Source organism: Coturnix japonica, chromosome 21 (assembly GCF_001577835.2).
Source record: "Coturnix japonica isolate 7356 chromosome 21, Coturnix japonica 2.1, whole genome shotgun sequence".
Lineage (NCBI taxonomy): Eukaryota > Metazoa > Chordata > Aves > Galliformes > Phasianidae > Coturnix > Coturnix japonica.
In genome coordinates this window covers 4841519-4853371 of record NC_029536.1, presented here as the reverse complement: position 1 = coordinate 4853371, position 11853 = coordinate 4841519, and the positions used below count along the sequence as shown (strand labels likewise).

Below are 11853 nucleotides of genomic sequence, written 5' to 3'. Positions count from 1 at the left end.
TGACTCACCCAGCATCTCCTTGTTGCTGATACCTGAGAGTATCTCTGTGGGATGCCCAGCTTTACACATTGATTTGATCTTTCTTTTGTTTCTTCCCAATTCCCAACGTAGAAAGCCTTTCTCTGTACTTTGGCTTAAAGAATAAATAAATCAATTCCCTCTCCTCACAACTCTGCTTCTTCTTCTGTGCAGGGTTCTACTGGTTCTTTCAGAGATCAGTTGGGAGGTAGGAAGGGCAGGTCTGACAAATGCTTTCCTTTGCACATAAAAGACCCCAAATTCTGACTGCAGCTGTAAGCTGCTGCTTTCTTTGGAAGTCTATCATCACTCGGTGATAGAATCTGCTGTGAGGAAAACAGAATCAATGTGTGATACAGCCTCTTGTTCATAATGAGTTGTACTGCTGGGAAGGGAGTGGGTGTGCCCATAACCCTTCAGGTTAGGAACATCAGTTGTACCACTTCCCTTTGTTTTATTCAGGTAGGATGACAGGAGGAGAGGACTTGGATGCTTATTAGAAGTGATCAGTAAAAAGAACCTGAGACAGCAGCAGCAAGATGGCCAGCAATGAGGTGTGAGAGCCCCTTTCTATGATCTTAAGGTTTCTTCCTGCCTTGTTTCATTCGTGTTTTTTCTTTCTCTTTACTGTGAGGCTGTAATCTTGAGACCCAACTCTTCCTACTTGTGCTGGAATAGCACTTAAAGAGTGGAGCCCATTATGTTCTTCCTCTCTGTTGAAGGATTGAGCTCTCACTGAGGATGTAATGGTACTATACCTGGCAGGGAATGATAGCACTGGGACACCTGCTGCAGGACACACTGCTCGTGTTGATGCTTCACACTCGAAAGGTTTGAGTGTGAGGACCCCAGACCAACTGCACTGAGATGCCCAACAGCGTGGAGCAGGGCAGGGTTGCAGAGCTGTCCTGTGCTCGGTGCTGAACGGCTGCTCGTAATATAATCGCTGTTATCTGGATCCGCCATCAGCTCTTGCTTTGCGGCAATAGCTTTGTCCCCGAGGCATCCTGTTTCTGAACTGTTTACCATTATAAGCTACACTGATTCCTTGTCTCAGGTCTGACTCATAGAACAGCTGCTAGAGCAAAACCAAAGTGCTTGTTTGGGTGTGTGGCCACTGGCCTATTTCCTACACTGTTATCAGTACTTAGTGCAAACCTTGCCTTCCCTTAGGGGCAGTTTCTTTAGAAGGCGTGTGTCTATGGGTGTGAAGACAGTAGGAATACATCAATCTTTGCTCCATGCTCTCACAGCAGGCTGGTGCTGCTTATTCTTCTCTAGTGCTGTTCCTCCTCCGCTTCTCCTTGTGCAAGATGCTCGTTGCACATAGAGCCGATCAGCGCTGAGTTTCTCTCATTCAACTTTTCCAAGTGCCTTTCCCTGCACTCAATCCTATTCTGACCTGTCTGCATGATTTCCCTGGGGGAGGTTTTACAGCTCAGTGTGTTTATGGGAGTAGCACTAAAACTCTAGCCACAGAGATGCGTATTTCCTAGATTGCCGCTCTCAATTAGGTTCTCCCAGGCCGCAGGGTCTATTAACATGCTGTCTGCAAGCCAATACAGACCTGTTCCACCGGGAACTGGCTTGCTCTTAATACTGGACCCACCTGGCTTTGGGTCAGGCTGTGCCAACTCTTCTTGCCATTTTTAGCATGTTCCACTGAACTCTTGAGTGTTTCGTGCCCTGGGGAGCTGACAGGGAGGGATAATTTGCAGAGCCTTGATGCATCCATGCAAGTTTTGCTTGACTGGGTACAATTCAGCTCCAGCAAAGGCTCTTAGTATAGGAGTATGAGGATTGGTTTTACCTCCTTTTATAGCTGTGTGTGGGAAATCAGGCATGCAAGCATGTTGTTAGCACTCTAAGTTCACTACAACTGTGGTTTCTGAGAACCGTTGTCAACAACTGGCATGGCACTGGCACCTTGCCTGTCCCAAGAATCATTCCTCTTCAGATAGACTTCATTGATGGGTGTATGTGCTCTTTCACCAGTTGAGTCCATCCTGGTGCTATGCTCTTGAATGAGCTTTCCTGGGTGCTCCAGTAATGGGTACTGGAAACAAGACCCTAACTAGATCCTCACCGTAACCCAGTTTCCAGTGGTTTGTGCACTCGCAGGGCAGTTGTGTAGAGTATGAGTTTAATGCTGTAGATCCCAATGGGATCCTTGGGATGCTAACTGAACAATTCTGGCAATATAGACCTATGGGGAGGATTTGGGGTAGTGCCTGGCAAGTGTGGCTTGGGACAGATTCAGATCATAGGTGTAAAATCCAGCTACCAAGGTTTAAATGACTAGAATTCCTCTTAGCCGTGTTCAGAACTGTGTGGTTCCCAGAAATATTATGCATGAGCTTCTCATAACTGAAGTGATCCCTCTTGCCCTCAGTACTGTGATAGAATTCATGCCCTTTGAGGAGCATCAAGAAGCACAGGGCATTAGCAGCTCAACCACATGCAGAGTGAGACAAGACGCAGTCAATGATGTATCTTTCTGTTGATGCTTATAGCCTTTATTTGGTCAGTGCTAGAAAGCATATACAATGAATTCCCTTTCCTCCCTCTAGCTAGCTTGTAACTCGTGGAGTTTTGCAATAATTTTTACTTCTTTTCTTGTAAACTTTGCTTACGTGAGGGATTTGTGGCAGTGGAGTGGCAGCTGCATTGGCTGAGTAATGTGTACCGGCAAAAGGACTTTCTTATCACTGAAACTACATCTATGTTGTGGGTCTTCCAATGTTGTGCAAGCTTTTGTCTTTTTCCTCCTTCTAATCTGTTGTAATTTCTTAGTGTGGAGAGGAAACCTCTAGGGAAAAACTCATTCTTTATCCAGCTTCATACTTTCTTGGTCTCGTGTAAGTGAGATCCAGCCTTGTGGGTACCAGAGTACCAATAAAACGTAGGCTTTTGACTTTAGGAAAATACAAGAAATTTTAATGCAAACAGACAGGAGAGAGGTCCAGCATAGATATCTAACGTGTTAGTTTTATTTCAAGATGGTCTCAACGGTGCTAGAAATGTTATTAAGAAAAAGAGTAGAGATAGAGATCAAATAAATAAATAAATAAATAAATAAAAATAGGAATAACTTTCTGTTGATGAGTTTAGAAAGCTTAGTCCGGCTTTCATCATGGGAGGAACAGGTTCTGTGAAGCGTTCTTCAGAGCACGGGTCAGGAGGTGTTCCTAATTCTTCCTGGAACCTGCAAACCAAACATGCAGTGTTAAGTGTTACTGGAGTCTTTCAGTATCTGCCACCATTGTCAGCAGTGCTTTCATCCGTCTAATCAATAGATGTGAAGTTTATTTTGGAAAGCCAATATTAGCTTAAAGGTTAGACTAAAACAAGCTCCTTTCTTAAAGAGTTTACTCAAAGCATTTAACTGCTTCTTATTATTAAAGACTTAAATGAAATCTTGCTCCTCCCTTGCTGCAAAAACCTAAATACAGCCCATCCTATTCACTAGAATGGCTTAAGTCAGACTCACCATTGCAACCCATTCCACTCAGGGAGCCAATCCTATCGATTCTTCTGCCAAAGCAGCCAGAATCTCTCATCATCCTGGGCATCTGCAGCCCCCTCAGTCTCTTGAGGAAGGGGTTCCTGTAGGACAGAGGAGCGCTGGGTGCTAGTTTGGGTTCAGCCTTCTGCTCATCGCTGTCATCTATGGGTTCTGGTGGGATCTCCTCTTGGGTTTGGGGCTCTTGCAGGTCAGGATTGGACTCCAGGGCTTCAATCAGTGCGAACTTATCCTCCAGTCTCTCCAGAAGAGCCTATGAGAGAAGGATTAATTTCATAAGACTCCTGGTTTCATGATCATTTATTAGCTCTTCCACTCATCAGACTCTGAATTTGTCTATGGTTCTATAGCCACCTTTAAGGAGTCTCTAAGGTTGGATTCCAGAGATGCTGGTGCTTCCTGAGCTCTGTCCTCTGTGTTAAATCTCTGTTTATATTAATTCCACCTATCTCTAGCTGTAGCTGGGAGCTGACTGAAGCTGTCTGCCACAGAAGTGTGTCTCACTGGAATGGATAGAAGAGCTTTTGGCACAGGAACAAAACAAGAGATACCACTCAACCCAGCAACAGTAAACGATTTCAGAGTACTTCTGAACCCATAGTGACTCCCATGTTCCCAGAAGTTGCCTGCATTGCTGCTGATCTCCTGTTATCTCTCTCTTCTTATTCTGACTAAAGTCATCTGCTTGCCTGTAACCTCTAATTATTGCAGTAGGCATCACTGTGAGAAGCTCCTGGTGTTTTCTGCTAATCTCTGCCCTAGAGGTTACAGGATTTCTGCTCTTTTAAGCAATATGCATCTCCATAACAATACCTATATGAAAAAGTTGTCTGCTATCTAACCTTCTGAGTATTATTCTCTATAATTTCTAAAGCTCTGAATAACAGGGAACCTGCTCAAGGACATCTCATCCATTTAGAAGGACCTGATTGTCCATCTCTGGAAGTAGGCTAGGGAGAAGTGAACCTTATGTCTTGCTTCAGGGTGAGTTGTGTCACAGTTACATGATCACACTGTTCCTCTCGGTTTGCACAAGTAGTTGTGCAAGACTTTGAGAGCTCTGCTTTACCTCTTCATCCGCAGGCAGCTCTATTCTCTCATATCCCCAAATCCAAAGCAGTAGGGCTGTCCTCGCTATCCCACTCAATGGGATAAACCCACTTGAAAGTTTTCTATTTATTTTTGTAGGGATGCCATGATGCATTGCTATGTTTTTACTCCGGGGTATTGCTCTAATTCATTAAGAAACCCAAAATGAGGCGACTGATTAAGAGAAGGGGGAAAACCCAGAGCAGACATCTCACATTCTGTTTCCCATTGCCACCCAGCAACTTGGGTGATCCCAGCACTGGAGGGTATTGCCCTACAAAGCTTCCCTGAAGCCCTGTGAAGAATCAAGACTTTAAACACTACATACAATTTCTAACGTAGCTATCTGACCATACAAAAGAAAGGCAAAGACACCATTGCATGCACTTCTAAGCCCCCCTCTGAAAGTGTAACCCTGTAAAAACAAAGATTCCGCTCACCTCCATGCTGGCCAGTTCTTTGGCAGGGCTGAGGTTGTAGATGGGGTTGGCTCTGCTGGGCTGCAGCTGGATGAGAAGCAGCAAGAGGAAACCACAGGAAAATGAGCCTCTAGTGTCCATGGCGCTGGGTTCGTTGGGAATATGGGAAGTTCAAGCTGTTTCTTCGAGTTGGCTCTTCAGGTCTCTCTCTTCTTTCTCCTGTTCTCTCTCTTTCGAAGCTCGTCTTTTATATGGTTTGGTGTGATCTCTGCTTCCTGGGTTATCAGGGGGTTTATCTGGGGCGCATTCCAGTCCCACTGCAGGCATGCGGCTCTGTCAAGGGAAGATTCCCTTTATTAGCTGTCATTAGGCAGCAGCTGCTGTTGCTGAGGAATGTATGTCACAAGTCAGTGATTTCATGTCACTCCCCCTCCTCTTGATACCAGGCGCTGTGATTACATAGTCCAGTTGGAAATTCTTAGCAATTTTCCTTCAAGAGACCCCTATGGTCAGATTTTACAGAGGTGGGAAACAACCGCTCTAAACTCTTCTCAGTTAGAAGATTTCCATAGGGAAATTAGTATTTATAAGGAAAGCAAGAAGCTTTTCCGATGAGTATTTGGTGGAGAGCAAAGACTGAAGATTAATCTACTTTTAGGATGCCGAAAGAACCTTGTGCATTCTCCTTCTATATAAGGAATACGTGTAGCCACTGCATACCACGGAGTGTGATGAAAATCTCAGGTTTGGGCCATTTCTCTTTCCCCATCGCTGCAGAGGTGAGATCACAGCTAAGACTTTATGTTTGTATGTTGCCAACAACAGAAGCACCCAATCTACACCTCCTCACGGCTGCTGTGGGGACATTGAGTGCCTCCAGCCCCATGGAAATGACTTCGGCAGCGCGGCAAAGCTCTCTTATTATACTGTTAACAGCTAGACATTTAAACAGTGGGATTTCCTTAAACATTCGTGTTAAGGTTTGACCCTGCATTAATAATATTGAAAGAGGAGGTGGTCAGATTCTTGAATAATTTCTGTGTGCTGGTTTCTTTGAGAGCTGAAGGTTTTCAAGCTTAAGCTGAAAACTGCCTCAATTTAAATGAGAACTTACAGTGATGCAGATCTGCTTCTTCCAGCATCATCTTTAGGGCAACTAATAAAAGCTACTCATTACATATTTCAAACCCCGAAGCACTTTGTTTGTGCTGCATTTTCCTGACATTCCTTATACTCAAAATTGAAACAAGAGCAGATCTGTGACAAGGTTGCCTATGTCAGCCTTGTAATAATTGGTTGAGTTTTAGTAGGAATGTAGCTCTTGAAATAATCTCCAGGGTACAGCTTCTAAATAAGAATAGAACAATGAAATATCTTCTTGTGTCTTAGCAGTGTTTGTGTACAAACAGGCAGACACACTGTTCACATGATCTGCCTACCAAAATGACACAGGAAAGGGCACTCTCAAGGTTGCAAAGTCGAGCCCAAATACTGCTTTTTTTTCCTGGTATAGCCCATATGGGCTATTATGAAGCAGCACTCATTTCTGTATTACTCTGTGTTCCAGGCTGTTGATATTTAGTCCTGTTCAAACTGTGGTAAAGAAAGAGTTACCAGCCTGGCAGCTTTGTTATTGACACTCCTTGCCGCAGTGTCTTTAGAATTCGATCATTAATTGCAGGTATTTTCTTACTCATCTTCATTCTGTAAGCTGAGAATGGATGACTATCAACATTATAAATGGTATTCATTAATACCGAGTGTCCAATTTTAAGTAATCAGGGTCTGTTACTGTTCTTTTCCTTTCCTTTTGCTCCCACACACCAAATATTCTCTAGCGCTGTCTCTGTGCTAAAAACAACCTCTGTTGCTCCATGTCAGTTTTGCCTTAGAGCTCAGCACATCTGTAAAGCAAACCCCAGGTCACCAACCCCGCTCTGAGAAAGAAGGAACACGGTATCAGTCACACTCAGGCAATATTTAGCTTTGAGTGACCTGTCTGTGTAAAACAATGTATTATTCCAAGGTTGACTTCAGTAACCTGGACTAAGAGCTACTCCTTTCTTTTACTAATTAGCTCACTTTCATTCTTCCACATTCCACAGCGGATAGATGAAATCTAAGGGCCCACCTATAGCCTCTATAATATTGTTCAAATGTCAGTGATCCTGTGTACTATTTCACATAGCATGTATGAGAGCGTACGGATGTGATGAACTGACTGGCAGTCACGTTAGCTGTCGTGTTTGCAGATTCTGCCCTCTGTTATCCATCTGACAGCTCTGCCAAAACAAATGGAGTGTAAAACGATTGAACTCAGCTATTAAGCTCACTTGTTTGTCTGCTTGGGGTATCTCAGCATCATCACCCTTGCAAGGCTAAGATGAACTTTTGGCTTTATGATCCAGCAATGGAGGGACAAGACCAAGGCATTCCCCATGCTTTGCTAACCATTTGCATGGTAAATACCCTGCTAGGTTCTTATAAATATATATTGTGTTTTAGGAGTGGGAAATTGGCACACCGCTCCAGTCTCCCACAGTATGGGACAGGAGCTGAGGAGGATCTCAGGAAGATCCTGAAAGGAGCAGGAGTTATAGAATCATAGAGTTGTTTGAGTTGGAAGGGACCCTGAAGGCCATCAGGTCCAGGGACACCCACAGCTCCATCAGTTCTCAGAGCCCCTCCAGCCTGACCTTGGGTGTCTGCAGGGATGGGGCACCTCCACCACTCTGGGCAACGTGTGCCATTGCCTCACCACCCTTCTTCTTTATATCCAACCTATATCTCCCCTCTTTTAGCTGGAAACCATTTCCCCTGTCCCACCACTATTGGCAGGGGGGTGTTCCATCCCTGGGATCATTTTATGGCCCTCCTCTGGATACACTCCAACAGCTCCACATCTCTCCTGTACCGAGGACCCCACGCAGTGCTCCAAGTGGGATCTCAGCAGCACAGAGTAAACTCAAGACCATCAGTTTGGGAACCAAGAATAAAAGGTAATGATGTGCAATGTGTCCCTGCAGGGGCTGCTTTCCTCGCTGCGGGCTTCTGGCGTCTGTCCCCGGTCCTGAAGGCTTGGCTGCCCTTCGGATGCTGCCAAATGTATTTTTAAAGCCATGCAGCTCTTGTGTCCTCAGTGGCACTCCGTGGCAGCCTGCCGTGCCAAACTTGGCATAGCCCATGGGACAGGGCATGTGTAGGACACTGCTTGGAATTAACCCCAAGCCCTTTGCCCACTTACTGGGAGGATTCACAGCCAGCAGCAATGAAATGCTTACTGGAGTCATCCCAGCTCCCTGCCAGGGGCCTTGGAATTGACCCTGGTGCCCAACAGTACCTCTCCAGCACTGCAAGGAGGGTCACCCTGGCATAGAATGGTGCCATATGGCCCTCTAGACTTGGCAAGGTGATCTGGCCAGTGCCAAGGACCACCAAGGGGTCCCCTTAAGGCAAGGGGAGTGGGGGAATGGGGAGGGTTTCTGCATCTGTGTGCTACCCTGAGACCAAAGAAAATACCAAAGGCAGTAGAGGCTTTGTACAAAAGTTTATTGCTATATACCCCAAACTCCGGAAGCACCGAGGAGAGCCTGGCTGTCCGGCAGAGGGACAAGACCAATGCTTGAGAGCCAGTCCTGGCTTCAGCTTCTCCTTCTCCTCCAGAAACCTGAAAAAAAATAAGGGGAAAAGAGCTGGAGGGGATCTGCTCAGAGCCAGCTGCCCCTGTCCCCTCCACTTCACAGGGAGCTTCTGGGTCTGACCCGGGACCTACGGGCTTTGTAGTGGTTGCATCCCAGCCCCGTCTGCGCACCGATCCTCTCCATCCTAGTCCCAAAGCAGCCAGAGAATTGCCTCCGTCTGTAGGAGGAGAGGAGGCTTCTCCACTGGCTCTGCCCCTCCTCTGGTTGGGGAGGGCTGGGGGCTGGCAGCAGGGCACCTCTGGGCTGCTTTCTAACCCTTGGAGATCCCACTCAGAGCCATCAATTTCAGCCCCAGCACCCAGCTCGTCTTCCAGGGCTGGTGCCCCTTCCTCCTCCTGGAGCTGCTCCAAAGCCTCCAGGAGCTCCTGAAGAGGGAAGCAGAGGTGAGAAGCTGCAGCAGCAGATGGGCAGCCCTAATCTCGTCCCCATGTCCCCAGGACTCCCAGCCCCAGTACCTGCAGGGACTGCAGCTCTGCATCATTTTCACCTCCAGCCCAAGGCATAAAGAGCAGCAGTAGCGAGGTCCTGCAGCAAAGAGCCAGCAGCTGCATCCTCTCTCCTTCTCTCTCTATTTCTCTTTCTATTCTATCCCCAGCTCTCCCTGTGTTTTCACTTTACCCACAGAACCCTCTCCTTATATCCCCGCTCTCTGCCCAGAGGGAGCTCAGCTGCCTCCTTCCAGATCCCCACAGGAGCCAGAGCTCTGTCCCCCAGCCTTGATAAGGGAACTGGTTACAACTGGACCCTCTAGGAGAGGGGGGTTCCCTGAGTGCAACACCTCCTTCAGAGGGAGAAAACTGCCCCGGGTCACCTCTTCCACTCCTGGTGATTTCCTCCCCCCCTCTGCTCTCCATCTCTCTTAGGGAGGAGGTGATGCATTTGCTGCACCCTTCTGTACCAAGGATCAAATCAAGATGATCCTGCTAGATCCTTTCAGAATACAGGGGCAGAGCAGCAGACAGTCCTTTCATTCACTGACATCTGAGCAATTACAGCAAGTCTCTGCTTCCTGCACTCTGTCTGCTTGGATGCTGATGAATCAATCTCTTTGATTTCAGTAGAAATGCAGTGATTTCTGCTTGATCTCAGGGTCTGCCCTTTAGCTCAGCATAGCCAAAGTGTTCAAAAAACATGAAGATGTGGTGCTTAGAAATGTGGTTTAGTGGCACTATTAACAGTAGGTGAACGGCTGGATTAGATCTGAGAGGTCTTTTCCAAGCTTAATAATTCTATGATCCTACAATGCCTTTCTTCCGAGTTCAGGGAGTTTTACACTAAGCTTTTGTGGACTTCTACTGCCACGTACTGTATTGCAACATACATTATGCTTTCACATTCCCTTCCCTGCCTACAGCTGACATCATTTGTCTTTGACTGTGACCAAACTAGCAATATCAGGTGGTGTAGGACCACTCTCTCTGCATCCAGCAGTTGGCAACTTGTTAAAGCATCATGTCAAACAGAACCTCCTGTCCTGAAAGAAGAGCCATTTGGGAAAGGTATGTGTATGTTTCATGGTGTATAGGTGTTATTTTACTGCAGGCTTTTCTTCCCAGTCTCACTCTATAACCCTGGTTGGTAAATTCATGCACTGCTTCTTAGTGGGGATGGAAGTGACACAGCTAGAGCTGAGCTTCCCCTGCCTGACTGGCATGCTAACTTCAAAGGTTAGCTTTGATTGTTTAAATGCTAATAGAACTCAGCAAATTGCCTCAAGTACAGACACATCTGGCTTCAGTCCTAGGGATCTAATTACGGGGGCCTTTTATGTGAAATAAATGGTTCTTTCTTTATGAAAAGTGGCTTTTAAAATGTTCACCTCAAATGCCAGCTGATAGGACGGCACGTTACGGCTCAGCGTCTGGGGAGTTGAAGCTCTTATCAATTTCTTATTCATCTGCTGTAGGATTCTGTTGACAAACTGACAGCTCAATCATCAACCTCCTCAGACCTCTGTTATTTTATCCACGAATAATTCCAAGGTAGAGCAGCTGTGTTTGTAAACAGACTGAAGATGTTTAGGAAACAGATTCTGGTAGCACTTATCCTTCTTTATTTTTAAGTTTTTAGTGTTCTGAGCATTGAAATTCCAACATCAGGAAGCTCTCATGCCTATGAGAATATACCTACCTGCTCCTAGGGCTACTGCAGGGAAGCTGTCAGACCCAGCATCGTTAGGAAGGAGGTTACACCTTCCCAATGGCACCAGCTGTCACAACATACTTGCCCTTCATTGCTTGACACCATAATGGCAGCTGGCTGTGTGGATTCACCTTGCTGCCATATTGGTTGCAGCTGGGCCATGCTAGGGCTAGCATGCCCAAGAGGGAATATATTTAAGAGAGCTGGAAGTTTCTTGTGGGGTTTCTACAAGTGAGAGTCTGCTCCTTCTTGCTGTAAGTCTCTGTACTGGGAGAAAATGAAGTTCTCTTTCTGAAGGATATTTTAGAACAATGAATGTGCAGGATAGAGGTTTTTGTATGATGGAAGCTACAGAAAGGAGAGTTTTATATATGTGGTCCAACCAGGCTGTAGAACTCCAGGAGGATTTGCCTATGAATGGGACTCCATCTAGAAATGCTGTTTACACTAACCATGCTGTAGCTATAGCACTAAGTAAATGCTTTATATGTCTAGTTCAAACTGAATGATGCTTACAAATGGAGGTATTCTGTTACCCTCCCGTTCTTGCTCTAATTCTTCATGACTGATGAAGTACTCCAATTACTTGTTGCTTTGCTTAGGAAAGGCAGCACAAAGAATTCATTTCATGGGTTATCCCATTGTTTGAGAGGCTCAGTGGTGCCTGTGGATGTGGTGAGACCATTCCTTGCCAGCAAGTGACTGTTTAGGGTGTTTTTACTGTTGCTGCTGATTTGTTATCGAATCAACTTAAGCAGAGTAAGTAGAAAACAGCATAAGACCTCATAGAGGCTGATAATGAGGGCAGCTTGCAGGATGTGTTTTGCAGTTCCTGCTCAGGGTTTGTGGCACTTTCATATCGTTGATAACCTCCTAACTGGTGGTCTATGGAGATAAGGATCCTGAAGGCTGAAATAGCCATAGACAGGTAGAATTAACACTGGATTTCTAAATATGCAAG

General features: G+C 45.9%; 2 protein-coding genes across 2 annotated transcripts; both read right to left on the bottom strand.

Moving 5' to 3' along the window:
- Nucleotides 1-2516: 2516 nt before the first annotated feature.
- LOC107323378 (natriuretic peptides A) lies at nt 2517-5404 on the bottom strand. Its single transcript, XM_015882371.1, has 3 exons — nt 5071-5404; nt 3509-3794; nt 2517-3223 (listed from the first exon to the last, which is right to left on the bottom strand). Exons 1-3 carry the CDS (start codon nt 5188-5190, stop codon nt 3207-3209), a joined length of 423 nt encoding a protein of 140 aa, XP_015737857.1. The 5' UTR covers nt 5191-5404; the 3' UTR covers nt 2517-3206.
- Nucleotides 5405-8588: 3184 nt separating this feature from the next.
- On the bottom strand, nt 8589-9465 carry LOC107323379 (natriuretic peptides A-like). The gene is given in 4 exon segments (XM_015882373.2): nt 8589-8716; nt 8822-8992; nt 8995-9115; nt 9206-9465. Coding segments are annotated over 4 exon segments (414 nt in total). The 5' UTR covers nt 9302-9465; the 3' UTR covers nt 8589-8690.
- Nucleotides 9466-11853: the final 2388 nt, after the last annotated feature.